The 15,586-nt window shown below is 43.7% G+C and overlaps 1 protein-coding gene across 1 annotated transcript in view; it reads right to left on the bottom strand.

The window, feature by feature from the left end:
* Positions 1–1,439: 1,439 nt before the first annotated feature.
* GUCY2C (guanylate cyclase 2C) overlaps positions 1,440–15,586 on the bottom strand; it is a 123,845-nt gene continuing 109,698 nt past the window's right edge. The window contains exons 25-30 of the mRNA XM_035028171.1: positions 11,249–11,441; positions 9,385–9,559; positions 6,789–6,887; positions 5,452–5,546; positions 3,159–3,235; positions 1,440–2,042 (exon numbers count right to left, since the gene is read on the bottom strand). Of these exons, the coding sequence (XP_034884062.1) occupies positions 1,865–2,042; positions 3,159–3,235; positions 5,452–5,546; positions 6,789–6,887; positions 9,385–9,559; positions 11,249–11,441 (817 nt within the window). The 3' untranslated portion in view covers positions 1,440–1,864. The remainder of the gene's footprint in view (positions 2,043–3,158; positions 3,236–5,451; positions 5,547–6,788; positions 6,888–9,384; positions 9,560–11,248; positions 11,442–15,586) is intronic.

Raw genomic sequence — 15,586 nt, 5'->3', positions numbered from 1 at the left:
GGCATCTCTTTCCAATGGGATATTATGTTGAAGACTTTATATCAACATAGTTTCTATTTTCTCTGCCATTCGGAGGCTTTCAAAATATTTACAAGGTCATTTCCTGCTTGATCATCGCCTCAATCTGGTCACCTAATCAGCAGCCAGGCTTTTAGGATATGATATTAACTTGGAGGGAAATCTCTTTCCTGCTTGAGGTCTGAGGAAGTAAGAGCTGCTCAAGGTTTCTCCTTTATTTTATCCCAGATATCAGTTTTAGAACAGGTATGCTGTTCTACATGTTGTATATTTAAAAATCACTCATCTTTAATTGAAATTGAAGTTTAAAATCTTGAGTATTTGTTTCTTTAGTTGTCTCCTCTATAATTTGTTATTTTCATTGTTTTCTAGGGGAATTATAAAAAAAGAATAAGGTAAAATTGCCTTTCTCATTTAAATTCTAATTCCTTTTTTGATACTGGATATCTGGAACTAAACAGACAAAACACATAGCTTTGATTTAGTTGTATTACTACTAAAATATTTTTAAGTCAGATCATGCATGTTTCAAGAGGAGTATATATCAAAGGTATAAAATAATTGATTCTAGGATTTCCTGTATTCCTCTTGAATTTATTTCTTGTTTCCACACAGTACTTCCTCTTGTACTTTTTTCACATAGAATTCATGGGTTACAAACTTTCTAAGCTATCTTGCATGTATGCAAATAATTCTTGCTTTATAAGCATATTTCTTTGGAATTGTGAAGCCATTGCCGCAGAGACGCTGAGGCACAAATTACAAACCTCCAGATTCCAGGTAAGGACTCTTGCTGCATATGAAGGGCTAAACCTATAAATCAGGAGAGACTTTATTATTTTTGATTTTACGCCTTTCCAGGTGATGGAAAAAACATAACGTGTTTTCTGATCTCTGGAGTGGTTTTGTGGTGGGGTGGGGGTGGAGGGTGGGAAGAGTAATGTGGTCGAAGCAGTTTAGTTCAGATTAGTGCCAGGAGTGTTACATTCTTGCCTTTCTGATTCTAATCTACTCCACACTGCCTTTTGTCATTTCCCCCGAGATTTCAAGCAAATGATTTATTCTGGGGTACCATAAGAAGGGGGGCAGAAGATGACTGCTGGATGGCAGGAAGGGGATATTTGCAGAGTTTCAAGTACTTTGTCTTTACCAGTAAATAAGATCTGACCTTTACCTCAGACTGGAGACAGATGTAGGCCCTGTCTCCCATGGTAGAAGGCTAGGCATAACATCCCCTCGGGCGTAGCTGGAGATACTGAACATCCAAGTTCGTAGCCCTGAACAACAATCCTGGCTTTGCCTTGCTTCCGTGCTGGGGACTGTAATCCTTTGTCCAGCAAGCACAAGATGGCCGCTAGCGCATTTCAGGAAAATGGCTGGAGTCGCTGGAAACACATACACAGACTCAGGACATTTTTAACTTTTATTCCTGCCTCCCATATAGCATGTTTTCTGCAAAAATTATGAGTTAAATATAATTTAATGGAGATAGGGTATTTAAAATATAATCGTGACCATTCAAAAACTCTCATGAATACAGAAGGAAAAAGAGCCAGCAAACAAACCAAAACAAAACCAAAACAAAATAAATGAAATAAGAACACAATCTCTTCAACGTGGAGACAGTCCATCCATTCTTCTTTCCCAGGGGGACGTTCCCTGGAGCCACTGCTGAGATCAGACTCCAGAGTAGAAGGTAATTTTTGCACCGAGAGTGCACATCTGATTCACAGAAGCAAGTCTATGTTCCAGCCAAGGCAGCCAAGGCTAAGCAGAGCGCAGCTAAGTCTTCGGTCGCTTTGAGGGCCCCGGGACACTTGAGGCCGCTGCCGGAGTGCAGCTCTACTTAGTTCGCTTGTGTGTTCTCATTGTCGGTCGTGTTCAGCTGCAGGTATTCCAGAGTGCCCCTTTTGTAGCTGGCCACCCGTGTGGGTTTTCGGCATCTTATCCCCGCCGCCTGCCTTTTCTGTAAAGAGTTGGCGAGCATGTCAGAAAATTCAGCTTGTAAGCGCTGCTGATTCTCCCTGGAAAGAGAGTGCGGAGGGAAAATGGAACTTCTCAGCAATTCATACAGAATATTCCATCGCTCCAGAACAATCAGTTCTGTTTACCAAACACTTAATGAGTGCTTAGTCCGTGCTAAACACGGGAAGTCCAGAGAATACAGAATGAGCCTTGCTTTTGATGGGCTTACAAGAGCTGTCATCCCTGCTCTGTGCATTTGTGGAAAAAGCAGGATACATTTCAAGCAGAAAATTCTATTTCAACTTCCGAGTGGAATGGCATGCTGCTTGGATTTGGAAGCACGGTTAGGTTTCCACATGCCACTTCAGGGAGGGCAAACAAAGCCAGGACAATGCGAGGCCCCTGTGACCCAACCCTGAGGACTTGGGTCCCACACATTCTGGGGTGTGGATCTTGTTTGGGGAGGCCTCCAAAGGGATGGAGGGTTTCAAGAGTCTGGAATGGACCTGGGTGCTCCAATAATGGGCTGGCTCCCCTGTGGCCCAGGGAAGATCTTGCTTGTGTTCGCTTCTCTACAGGCTCACCATCTATCTGGGTCCAGCATCTGGGAGTCTGCAAGATAGGGTCTCTCTACCATAGCAAAAGCCACCCCAGCAGCCATGCGACTGATTGCAGCAACCAAATGTGCAACGGGGTGACCCTGTTGGTCACCATGAAGGGAACTGAAACCTGTTCGTTAGACCTGAAACCTGGCCTTCCTCATCTCTGGGAGAACACAGCCTCCATGTGAAAACCCAGAACCACAGTCCTGGGGTGGGCAGGGGGTTGGGGGGAGGTCCTGTTTCCATCAGCAGCCCCACAGAGAGCTGCGGGCAGGGTTCTGAGTCACAGAGTGCCTCTTGGCCACCAGCAGGCCTTTCTCTGGTCTGAACCAGATCTGCCAGGAGGTGAGCTGTCAACTCTCCTCGGTTCTGAGCGTGCCTGAACACCCAGCTTCTGGCATCCAAGAAGGGAGGTTTCTAGACTTCTCATGTATGTAGTCCCTGGCCGTGTATTCAATATTATCATTGCCATGGGTGGAGCACTTGCCAACTGTTACATTGGCTGTAGGTACCCAACTGATAAAGCCAAGCCTGCCCCTCCCCTGTCCCGCCCTGCCACACCCAGCGGCTTACACAGTAGGAGGGGTCGGCAGGTTGTACTCCTGGCCCTTCACCCCCGTCAGCCAGTAGGTGGTCTCAGTTCCTCTTCCCTGGGGAGACAAGAAATGTGGGCGCCACAGAGGCCAGTGAGACAGGTCAGCTCTGGCCCACGGTGCTGACAAACATCCATCTCCAAGAGACACCTCACTTCCATGTTTCTCATCAGTGTCCACACCTCAGTAGAGCCCATGTTCTGATGGGATTTGCATTCCCTCTAGACGTATCTTTCTTTCCAAGTGCCTTTTTAAAAATAAGTCTCTCATTCCCCAGACATGTTTTTTTTCCAAAGTAGAGTTCTCTTTTTTCCCCAAAAGACATCTCAAAGTGTCGCTATAGCAACATCATAAGAACTCTAAATGAAAAAAGAAGAAAATTCGCGTCCAATCCTGCTACGCCAAAACATCCAACTGGTTTTCATCACCCACTTTTTCTTCTAGCCCTTTTCGCCACAAGATTTCGTCACAAACCTTTTGCCACAGTTTCCCCACCTTAAGCATGTAAATTACAAAGACATGTACACCCTAAAAAATGCTTATTAAGTGACTTCTGCTGGGCACATCTGGAGGCTATAAAATGAATGGAAATGTACTGGAAATCCTATTTTCGCCAAACCTTGTATTTGAATAGGAGATGGGATGGCTACATATTTAAAAATCACTCATCTTTAAAGGTTCATTTATTTGAGAGAGAGAGAGCACACACGATAGGGAGAGGCAGAGGGAGAGGGAGAGAGAGAATCCCAAGCAGACTCCATGCTGAGTGTGAGTCCAATCTGGGGCTAGATCTCATGACCCTGAGATCATGACCTGAGCCAAAACCAAGAGTCAGATGTCAACAGACTGAGCCACCCGGGCGCCCTACAAATCACTCCTATTTAGTGAGTAGTTTGCTGGCTGTGTTTGGACTGCAGTCTTCCATACACCACTTCTATGCTGGGGGGAATGCTCTGTGCAGAAAGTGTATTGATAATGCGTGTGATATAGGGCACGTCTACAGGAAAGAAGGCTTTTCCAAGTTGCAGTCACAGTGTAAAGATTAGAAGCACTGTGGCTCCTGGAGACAGATCATCTTACGGTTGGTAGTTGGCTTCAGATCAGTTGTGAAAGGACTGGAATGACGTTTGAAAAGCAGCCCGAGGGCCAACTGGAGACCCTTGGTACCTCTGGAAGGCAGTTGTTATGAATATGAGGAACAGCCTGGAGAGGAGAGACTGGTGATTCTCCATCCTTGGCGTGCATCCTGATCACTTAGACTACTCCTTAAAAATATAGATTCCTGATCTACATCCACAGAGGGTCTTTCTCAGCAAGCCTGGTGGAGAGTCCAGGTATCTACATTTTCAAAAGCACCCAGATGATGCTGAATCAGAAGTCTGGGGCCACAGGTGGCAGGCAATTCACGGGTCCAGAGCTTCAGAATGGTAAAGCAGAGCGCCTGGGTGGCTCAGTTGGTTAAGCGACTGCCTTCGGCTCAGGTCATGATCCTGGAGTCCCTGGATTGAGTCCCGCATCGGGCTCCCTGCTCGGCGGGGGGGTCTGCTTCTCCCTCTCCCACTCCCTGTTTGTGTTCCCTCTCTCGCTGTGTCTTTCTCTGTCAAATAAATAAATAAAATCTTAAAAAAAAAAAAAAAAGAATGGTAAAGCAACCCCTGGAGAGGTGGTTTTAGAGAGAAGCAGCATCTTGCAGTGAGGGCAAGGAAGTAAGGGAGGACATGGGGGCTTTGACTTAAGCTAAATAAGTCCCAGGGCACCTGGATGGCACAGTGGGTTGAGCGTCTTGATTTCACCTCAGGTCATGATCTCAGGATCATGGGATCGAGCCCCGTGTTGGGCTCTGTGCTCAATGCAGAGTCTGCTTGAGTTTCTCTCTCCCTCTCCCTCTGCTCCTCCCCCTACCCCCGCTCTCTCGCTCTCTCTCAAATAAATAAATACACCTTAAATAAATAAATAAATAAGTTCTGTCCCAGACCTTAGCTCTCAGCTTTGCAGGAGGAAATGGACACAAAACTTGGAGGTATGTGGAAGAAATGGTGGTAGCATTTTATAACATATTGGTGTTAGTTCAAAATATGAAAAAGGCTCTGAGTTCGCATTCTTCAGGGGTGGCTTCTCCTACAGGGGGTAATGGGTGATCACCGCAGGGAGTGCAGAAAAGGATTCTTCATCTTTGTGCTCCTCAATATTACTGACCACTGGATGTCCTGTCTCCAAGGAGGTGACCCCCGAGTGAGTGCTTTTTCTGGGTCCTCTCTCTGTGGATCCCTTACCTTTAAGTACGTTTCCCCTCTCACTTCGTACAGGAACTGGCATTCAGTTCTCTTCAGGATGGCTATTGTGGAGCCGCTCACATGAATTCTCAAGGCTGGAAATGCAAAATGATCAATGAAAATCTCATCCATTTTGAAGTCTATTATACGAACACATTTGTTTCCACTTGATTCAGGACATTTGTTACAGGAGTTCTTGACAGCTGAGCTGTTTTAGTGAAAGGACACTTGAAAATACAATCCGTGAGATAAATTCTATCACACATGGGATGAAAGAGGGTCTGATATTGCTTTTGGGGGTCCTGAGTGAAGGGGCTCCCCAGGTTGTGCTCTATAGATTCTCCCTCCTCCTCAGAGTGGTGGCCCCTGCGGTTCCCATCCTCAATTTATTCCTTCCACTTTCTGATGCCTAGAAAGATGAGGCAACTTTCCCCCCGTTTATACAGACAGTGATTTGTATAGTTGTAACTGTGACCCAAATCCGCCCTTTCCTTTATGCCATGATTTTCTAGTACAAACCAGTATCAGGTTGTCAGCAGACTGCCAAGATACCACTCTACCACCTGTGTTCTTGTAAGCCCCACCCACACCTACCAAAGCTTGCTTTCTCTCTTACATAGATTCCTGTTACTATCACTGTTACCAGTATTTATTATCCACTACATGTAGCTCCCAGCGCCTCTACCCTGTCAGGCAAATGCAATAGAGGCTTCTGCGTATAATAAATACTTATGTTTTTCTTTACTAAAACCAATTCCCAGGAAAACAAAAGAGGAATAGGAAAACGAGCCAGCGTATGCTCCATATCTAGCCCCCTGAATTTTTTTAAGAGATTTTATTTATTTATTAGAGAGTGTGTGATAGAGAGCATGAGTAGGGGAGAGGGGCAGAGGGAGAGGGAGAAGCAGACTCCCCGCTGAGCAGGGAGCCTGATGCGGGGCTCGATCCCGGGACCCTGGGACCATGACCTGAGCCAAAGGCAGTTGCTTATCCGACTGAACGACCCAGGAGCGCCTGAATTTTTTTTTTTTAACTTCCATGCTAAATTTCATGACCATTCCAGGGAAAGCATGTCTGAATGCATTGCAAATGAACCCAAACAAATAGAAATAGTCTACTACTGAGTTAAAAAGGAAGAACACAGTAATTCCCAGGAAATGGCAGCGACAAAAGCAAATGTCGCAAGGACCAAATGGACTCAGGCTCACGTCCAGTCAATGTGAAAGGTCATTCTTTCATCTCACTAGCACTTTGTAGCTCCTTATTGTGCGTTTTGTTCTCTAGTTTCCCTCTGTTGGAAGACACACTCTTCCTCTAAGAAAAGTGATCTTTCTTACGGAGGCCCGTGGATTCCATCCTAGAGGCTGTGTTGACGGTGTCTCCGAATAGGCAGTAACGAGGCATCTTGATCCCCACGACTCCGGCAGCACAGGGACCTGGAATGCACAGAAAGCAGGAAGTGGAGGCAGCAGCAATCACGGTGCGGAGTTAGGGTGGGTAGGGCTTTTCTCAGGGGCACAGTGCTGCATCCTTCATTTGATGTAGGTGCGAAAAAGGAGCCGTGACTTTTCTTAAATGGATGTATTCAATGAGGAAAGCATTGTTCTAGCAAGACAAGCTTCCAGAAAATATTTTGCTATAGGACAGAAAAGTACATTTGCACAAAACAAGAAAGGTTTCCAGAGATCCAGGCTGCAGAGGTGGGAAGTCCTTCTTAATATGTTCAATAGAAGGTTCTCGGGAAGGATGAAGACTCCCCCACGGCTCGCTTACTGTGCCAGGCCACACAGCCCCGAGCTCTTAGCTCAAAGCCTCAGTGGCCAAATTGTGTTTTATTTTTATTTACTCAGAGTAGCATTGCTCGGACTGGTGACACAATGATGGAAGACCCAGAAGATGAGGGCTTGGCACACTTCATGTGCCATGTGAACGCAGAGGGATGAAAGAGGCTGCGGCGCAAGGACATTCTCGCAAGAACACAGAAACCAAGGCAAGACTGGGCACAGCAGCATACTGGGTAGGGAAGAAGGGTTGTTAATCAGGTATCTGTGTGGAGTGACTGAACACAAGGAGTTACAGATTTTAGACGTTAAAGACTAACTCAGAAATTGCAAAACCAGTTTTGGATAAAGGGAACTTGATTTTCTAGTTGGCTTATTGGGTTTTGACCTACATGAGTTTCTTTGTAGGTTTATCCTATAGATTCTCTGTGATTATGAACATGGAAAAAAAAAATCAAAATACCAGATCTTCTTTTGAGTGCTGAGCCCTTCTTTGTTAGGTTCAAGGCAAAACAACACAAAATAACCAAACAACAGCAACAAGAAACAAACAGAAGCAGAAGCAGCCTACCCAAGGGAAGGAGCTGGAGAGGCCTCTATTGTATCAGAGGATCTCTCTGATCTGGGCCTGAGGTCCGCTAGGGCAAATTACAGGTGACTCTTCACTTCAACACTGGAGTGAAGCTGGGAAGGGCCGGGCAGTGAAAATTTCTGCAGATATGAAGTCTTGTTTTCAACTATCAATATTTAACTGCAACCTCTTAATTTCTGAGGGCTAAACCCCTCCAGGTATGTGTGCCTAATATCTATGCTCACTCTAGCCCAATGTGGTGACACCTGGGGCCCTGGCGGTCGGCTCAGGCTTGAGCTGGTCACAGGGGGAAAGAGATGGGACCGGGACCCAGAGCCCTGACTCGGCTCAGTCAGCCATGCCGCTGTCCCTCCCTCCAGGCCTGGCAATCTGTGATGGGTCAGAAAAGGGACAGCATGCTGTTGCTGGCTGGGGAAATGCCTGGGAAGTCTCCTCATGTGTATATGGAAACATCTCTGATATATGGCTGTGGTCATGATTGTGGCAGAAATTTTTAACTTCTATTTACTTTTCCTTTGAGAATCTCACCGGCTCATTACTAAATCAATAAATGTTTACTGCCAGGCTCTCTGCTAGGCATGATGGCTAGAGGATGACTCTTGCAAATGCAGTTGTCTGGTCCTCATCACAAACCCTGTAGTGATCTTGGATTTTCTGTATTTTGAGTCTTCTGTGAGCCATGGAGGGCAGAAAAAAGAGCAATGACAAGAAAGTATAGGGAGATGTGAGTTTTAACACAAGGAAAGACTGTCTAATAATTATAACTAGTAATGCAGTGAGTTGGCTTTGGAAACAGTGAGTTTTCAGGGAATCCTGGGATTATTCCAAAGGTAGCTATAGTATTACTTGCCTTGGAACCTATAAAAATAAGTTGTGCCCTATAAAGGATTAATCTAGATGACTTCTGAGTTCCTCTCCAACTTCATTTTTCTATAACATTTGTAGCTCATCTTCTCAAATCTCTACATTCTAGGCTGAGTATCTTTCATGGTCTTTGAAGTGATCCATGTACTTTCTGTACCATAGAGGGGGGTGGGGTGGACATAAATGCCCTTTCATTATAGGAATTTTACCAGCTATTTTTTCCCCCTGTAGATAATCCAATCCGTGAAAGATACTCTAATAGTGTAGTGGGAAAACAAAACAAAACAAAACAAAAAAAACAGACGTTGGGGGTGGAGGGAGAGGGAGGGAATGGGCAGGAAATAAATGAAACAGTAAATATGGGGACTTAAATAGGAGGAAGTCTGGAAGCTGTCATTTTAGTCTGTAGTTGGTGTTTATCATTCCAGGAGTCAAAGGTGCTGTAAAAGGTGTTGTTCCCTAGAACTCTCGAAGGAGGGTCGACTTATGTCAGGATATGTAATGGGACCTCATTAGGGTTTGGGATTGGGTCTAATTATGTCAGGATATGTAATGGGATGTCATATTTGCTAGGCAGACTCAAGAGTAAACTTCATGGGAAAATCGATCACATCTGGAGACCCTTTATCCTTTCTGATTTAGTTGGTGCACAGAGGTTCATATGGTTCCCATTTGCTACATTGCTTAACTCCGTACCAGAGTGAACTCCAATGCGAATCCATATGGGGAGGCCGGGAAGATGCTCCAGCTTGAAGGTCCCCATGAAGCTGAGGATGTCCAAGGCCATCTTGGCAATGTCGATTGCATGCCTGTTGCCATTCCTCTTGGGTAAACCGCTGGCCACCATGTAGGCATCGCCAATGGTTTCCACCTGTGGAAATAGTTGCTCATTAGTGGTCCTACCCCTTCAAAAGGCAGAAGACATAAAAAACAAGCAGTTGATGGCATGTCAAAACAAAAGCTTTTGAGAGCTCAGTGTGAGCACAGCCCCATACTTCTTTTTCTGGGACTAGCTCAAGACCAGGTCTCTGCTAATTTCTTCATGGTTTTAGAGTCTAGTTAAATGAATGATAAAACAGCTATAAAAGACTTTGACCACACGAAAGTACTTCATAATAATATAAACCATCCAGATTTGGTGACCCTTCTCTAATGTTTACATAGTCTGAATGGTTGTATATAATTTCAGGAATACCTGTAATTACCAGAAAAGTCACCTTTAGCACTTAACATTTTTTTCCTGTCCTATTTGACAAAAAATAATTGTAGGCTCCTCCAAGATGTAATGCACATTCTTTTTTTTTTTTTTTTTTTTAAGATTTTATTTATTTATTTGACAGAGAGAGACACAGCGAGAGAGGGAATACAAGCAGGGGGAGTGGGACAGGGAGAAGCAGGCTTCCCGCTGAGCAGGGAGCCTGATGCGGGGCTCGATCCCAGGACCTGGAATCATGACCTGAGCCGAAGGCAGATGCTTAACGACTGAGCCACCCAGGTGCCCCTGTAATGCACATTCTTATAGTATGGTGATTCCAAACACTTTTCTTGTAATAAGTATATTTGTATCAACAGTATCCTATAAACATTAGTCTCTCTTTTAATTTTATTTTCATAATCATATAGTTCACGTTTGTTGGGTAGTTAACTTCTCTTTGCCAACCATCTCTAAAACGCATAACCATTTCCTATCCAACAAGAACTATTGTTCATATGGCTTTACTGACCTACATAGAGTGAAGATAGGGCTAAGACAAACCCTAAAAGGAACATCTTCTCTGTGGGTAATAACCATTATGACAGACTGTTACATGAGTGACCTCTAAACTTTACTTGAGCATACAGTATTTTATCTCAGTAACCTTCACAATAATCTACCGAGTTAGGTGTTATTATCATTCCATTTTACAGATAGGCAAACTGAAACTTGACAAAGTTAAACGTATTTTATGAGGTCACACAGGGAGGGCCAGTTGGGATTTGAACAAATAGCTCTAATTCTAAGTTACTTGCTCCATAAGCTCTGCTGCTTTTCCAACATGAAAATGTGGGAATTCAATTCTCCTTTACTCTTCTGACTCAGACATTATGAGCCCAAAATGAGCCCGCACTCTAGTCAGATAGAGTGCTGAACTTACAGAATATTCTCCCTGTTCTTCTTTAGTCTTCTTTTAATGATGCTTGCTACTTCAACAGCAGATTCCTATTCTACTTATTATAACTCCAGTGTCTTCTCTGCTTCCTTTGCAATCAGTCCACACACTGTCCATTTTTTTAAAAGATGATTTGAGAGAATGCCATTTTCTCTCAATTTAGTACCCAAAATTCATTCCTGATGAGGTTTATGTTGTTTCTTTCAAACTGCTTCTTAAAGTTACATGGGCATTTTGACTTCTGACCCTTGTTACTCTTTTACTTCCCTTCATTTTGAGCTCAGATTCAATCATGAATTCATTAAATCTTAAATTAGGACAAGATCTGAGTAATAATAGGAACCAACCAACTTTGGCTCTGCTGACCAAGGGTAGTACAATCATTTCAGCCTGTTAGGTGAAGTGGTTACCTTGTACACATCATGGTGATCAAGAATGTGGTCAAAACTCTTGTAGATGTCATTGAGCATGTCCACCACTTCCATAGGGGTGCTGTATTTGCAGATGGTGGTGAAACCTACAATGTCACTGAAGTAGATTGTAACTTCCTCATAAAATTCAGGCTCCACAATGCCTTTCTCCTTCAGAGACTTTACCACTAGCCTAGATGAGAAAGGGGAAAAAATGACTTCGACTTCAGTAATTATTTTTTTTATCTTGCATAAATCTTAGAGACAGTAGTAATGATCCACAGGGAATTCTAGGATTTGGGTGGGGTGACCAGGAAGCAAAGACTGGTCGCACATACTGACTGTAGGAATATATTACATACATACACATATGATACTTGCATTTGAACTCAGAGGAATATACGCAGGTTTAGCATTAACTTGGTACTTGATTATTAACCCTAATAAACATGTACATATAACTCTAGTACCTATATAACCCTCATATGGATACACACTTGCCCACTTTTTGCCACTGTATTGATAGTCAGCTTCTTCTAGCTATAGCTCTACATCAGGAAGCTGAGGAGGGTGTGTCATTAATGTAAGAGCTTGAATCACTACAGCTGTCACACCTGACTTTTTTCATCAGAGCCAACAGTTTTGCCTCCCAAGCATGGTTTACTTGGTATTGTTTAATATCACTATAAAGGAACAATACATTTAAAAATTAACTTTGATATTTTCTGAACAAGAACTTATTTGATATATTTTTGAACCAGATTTGGGTCTTTTAAAAAGCAAAGTCAGTCAGTCAAGTTAAAATTATGGTAAAACTGCAGAAGTCAAATAAAAGCAACTTAGAATATCTTTGTTGCAGAAATGGAAGGAGTAGTATATCGGACTCAGAATTAAGAGAGAACCACAAAGAAGGAATTCCACACCATACTTCCTTGATGGGCCAAGTTGCCTTTTCATTGAGAAAATGGGTGGGGCCAACATGAGACTAACCTCTCCCTGTCTGCCCTTGGGATCCCTCTGTAAAGGATCCAAATATGGAACCACTAGAATCAGAACATGGCCGCTGGGAGGTGCCGTGGAGGTCACTGAGAACACTGAGGCTTAAAAAGAAAGTACGACTTTCACAAGGTCCCACAGCCACTAAGGGGAGAGCCAGTACTCAGCAACATCCCACCTTTTGGTCTTTTTATTTCCGGGCATCTCCTCCACAACCCAGACCTTGGGTATTCATGGAGATGAGGAAGATCTGGAGGTAAGCTGATTGTATCGAAGGAGGAATATCTGCCATTCTCCCAGAAAATAGTTCATTAACCACAACGACACGCAACACTCGTTGTGAGAACCTCCAAAGCATCGAGGAAAGTCTTTTCAATTGGTGCAATGACAAAGCCTGGGACCTTTGAGAAACACCCCTGTGATGTGGCTGGTTGGATTCTCAGGGCACTTCTGGGGTGGTTGTTCTTGACCGGCCCAGTGTAAGGGTGCAAATTTTTTGAAGGCTATATAAATGTAATGATAAAATTGGATATTTCACCATCTTTACCCTTCCTATTACTGCTTATATCTGTAAAGTCATATGAGCTTGGAAACTAGTGCATTATCCAGAGAGAGAAACTAATGTTGGTAGATAAATGAAGAGCTGTGACTTAGCCTGGCGAGCTTTGGTAACAGGCTGTTGCTGACACAGACAAATTAGTGAACACAGTAGATGTCTTGGAAAGGCTTCCCACAAGAAGAAAAGCTTCTATTTTACTGTCTCAAAACCCAAGGGGCACTGTTTAAATAAGTGTTTAAGTAGTATCTGGTTCCTACATGCAGTCTGAGTTTATTCGCAATTTTGCCATTATGTTTCTTTTTGATCCTTGTAGTTATTGTTGGCGTATGTTTTAGTTTTCTTTTACAAATATACATACTTTTTACATAAATTATCAAAGTGAGTTGCACTGGAGGCCTGGTGTATTGCAGCTATTGAAGTGATTGGTGCCATATAACCTTTGGCAATCCAATAAAAACATCTACCCATGGAGATGAAAATACTGTAGTCAATACTGTTGTAATAACATTGTATGGAGGCAGACGGTAACTAAACTTATTGTGGTGAGCACTGAGTAATGTACAGAATCATCCAATTACTACGTTGTACACCTGAAACTAATATAATACGGTTTGTCAACTATACTGAAAACAAACAAAACATCTACCATCTAGTGGTCAAAGTGGCACATTACACCAAGGGTAAGATAAAAATCTGAGGTGGTGAGCTAGCTGTTTCTCAAACTAATCGTTTGAGTAACATTATTGGTTAAAGCCACTGATGATGACACCCCAGGAAGGCAGCTGGATTATCTGGATGTTGTTTTTGTCACCACTCAGCAGTAAAGGCCAGGGAAGGAATTATGCATCGTATAACTAGCATTTCTGAAGCTCTGATAGAAATCGCCATCTCTGGGGCGCTTGGGTGGCTCAGTCATTAAGCGACTGCCTTCATCTCGGGTCATGATCCCAGGTCCTGGGATCGAGCCCCACATCAGGTTCCCTGCTCAGCGGGAAGCCTCCCTCTCCCACTCCCACTCCCCCTGCTTCTGTTCCCTCTCTCGCTGTCTTTCTCTCTCTGTCAAATAAATAAATAAAATCTTAAAAATATATATATATATAAAAATCTCTGATGGGAATATTAAGGGCTCAAGCCTATCTCCAGGGTACCATTCCCAGGCTGTTCCTTGGCACTCTGAGGACACACAGATTCTGCAGTAGGCTCCCTTCGGGCACGGATGACTGAACAGAGCATGTGTGTCACTCCCACCTCTCCACCCAGGTTTGTCAAAGAGAAACTGTCTCTTTATTTAGAAGACAGCTCCCATGGTCTCAAAATCATTCCTTTAGTAATGTAGAACTGATATTCCAAATGAAGCATGGGTTCAAAACCATGGGCATTGCAGGCTCTGTGCTGACTACCTTATATCCTGGGCATTATTTCAGGAAATTCTTAGGGCCAGCCTATGAGGTAGATGAGAAACTGAGGCTTGGCTCATGTAGGTTAACTTGTCCAAGTTGGTGGTGGAACCATGGCTTGAAGTCAGGCCTTGCTGACCTCAGTTTCCACAATTTCACCCAGTGCTAGACTCCTAGCCTAGTCTTCAGCTCATAGAACAGTTTAGTCTACTTTAATGACAGGAGAACATTCCTGCTCCCTTTGGCCCAAGCCTGTTTTCTAGCTCTTCACATTTTAATTTCTTGCTTCTCTTAACTTTGCTTAGTTATTTTCTGAGTACCAGCACTCAGAAAACTTTAAACTGTTTGGGGATTTCAACCTTACCTCCTTTCTCTTATGTCCATGGCTGTGATTCTGTTTCACAAAACAGAGGTCAGCTCATAGATGCCTCTGTGATGAGGCATCTGATACATGGCTCCCACCTCCTCCACTCACGACTGCCCCTACTTCTTGTAATTTGGCTTCTACTTTGAGGTGGAAATGGGCATTTAGTGCCTGCAAGAGCCTCATGGCTCCTAGATTCAATAGGAAAACTTTGATTTCCATTTTGAGATTAAGGAGAGACAGCCAGTGACTTGCCAAAGGTCCCAGACTTCGTAAAAGTGGCAAAGAGGTGTTAGAACCCTGGTCATTCTAACTCCACCGCCCATGCTCCTTCTGGGGCACCACACAGCCACTTGAAAATAGCCTTTTTCCGGCTGCCTGGGTGGCTCAGTCATTAAGCGTCTGCCTTCGGCTCAGGTCATGATCCCAGGGTCCTGGGATCAAGCCCCGCATCGGGCTCCCTGCTCCGCGGGAAGCCTGCTTCTCCCTCTCCCACTCCCCCTGCTTGTGTTCCCTCTCTCGTTGTGTCTCTCTCTGTCAAATAAATAAATAAAATCTTAAAAAAAAAAAAGAAAATAGCCTTTTTCTTTTAGATATATATATATTTATTTATTTTTTAAATAAGATTTTCTTTTCTTTCTTTTTTTTTTAAAAGATTTTATTTATTTGACAGAGAGAGGGAGAGAGAGAGAGAGGACAGCATGAGAGAGCACGAGCAGAGGGAGAAGCAGGCTCCCCACTGAGCAGGGAGCCCAACACGGGGCTCGATCCCAAGACCCTGAGATCATGACCTGACCTGCAATCAGACGCTTCACCAACTGAGCTGCCCAGGTGTCCCTCTTCTAGATATTTAGAGTACGAACCAGACCAAATCTTAGCAAGGTATTTTTTTTTTTAACTCAATAATTTGCTGAAGAATGTGCAAAAGGGAGCGATCCCATATAGATGCAAAGGAAAAAAAAATACTAGACAAAAATGCTGACACTTTCAGCTGGAAGGAACAAGGCACAGCTGCGGAATCC

Source organism: Mirounga leonina, unplaced genomic scaffold, assembly GCF_011800145.1.
Source record: "Mirounga leonina isolate KUSES-001 unplaced genomic scaffold, KU_Mleo_1.0 Mir_201, whole genome shotgun sequence".
In the NCBI taxonomy this organism is placed as follows: Eukaryota; Metazoa; Chordata; class Mammalia; order Carnivora; family Phocidae; genus Mirounga; species Mirounga leonina.
This window is presented reverse-complemented; position numbering and strand designations above follow the sequence as displayed.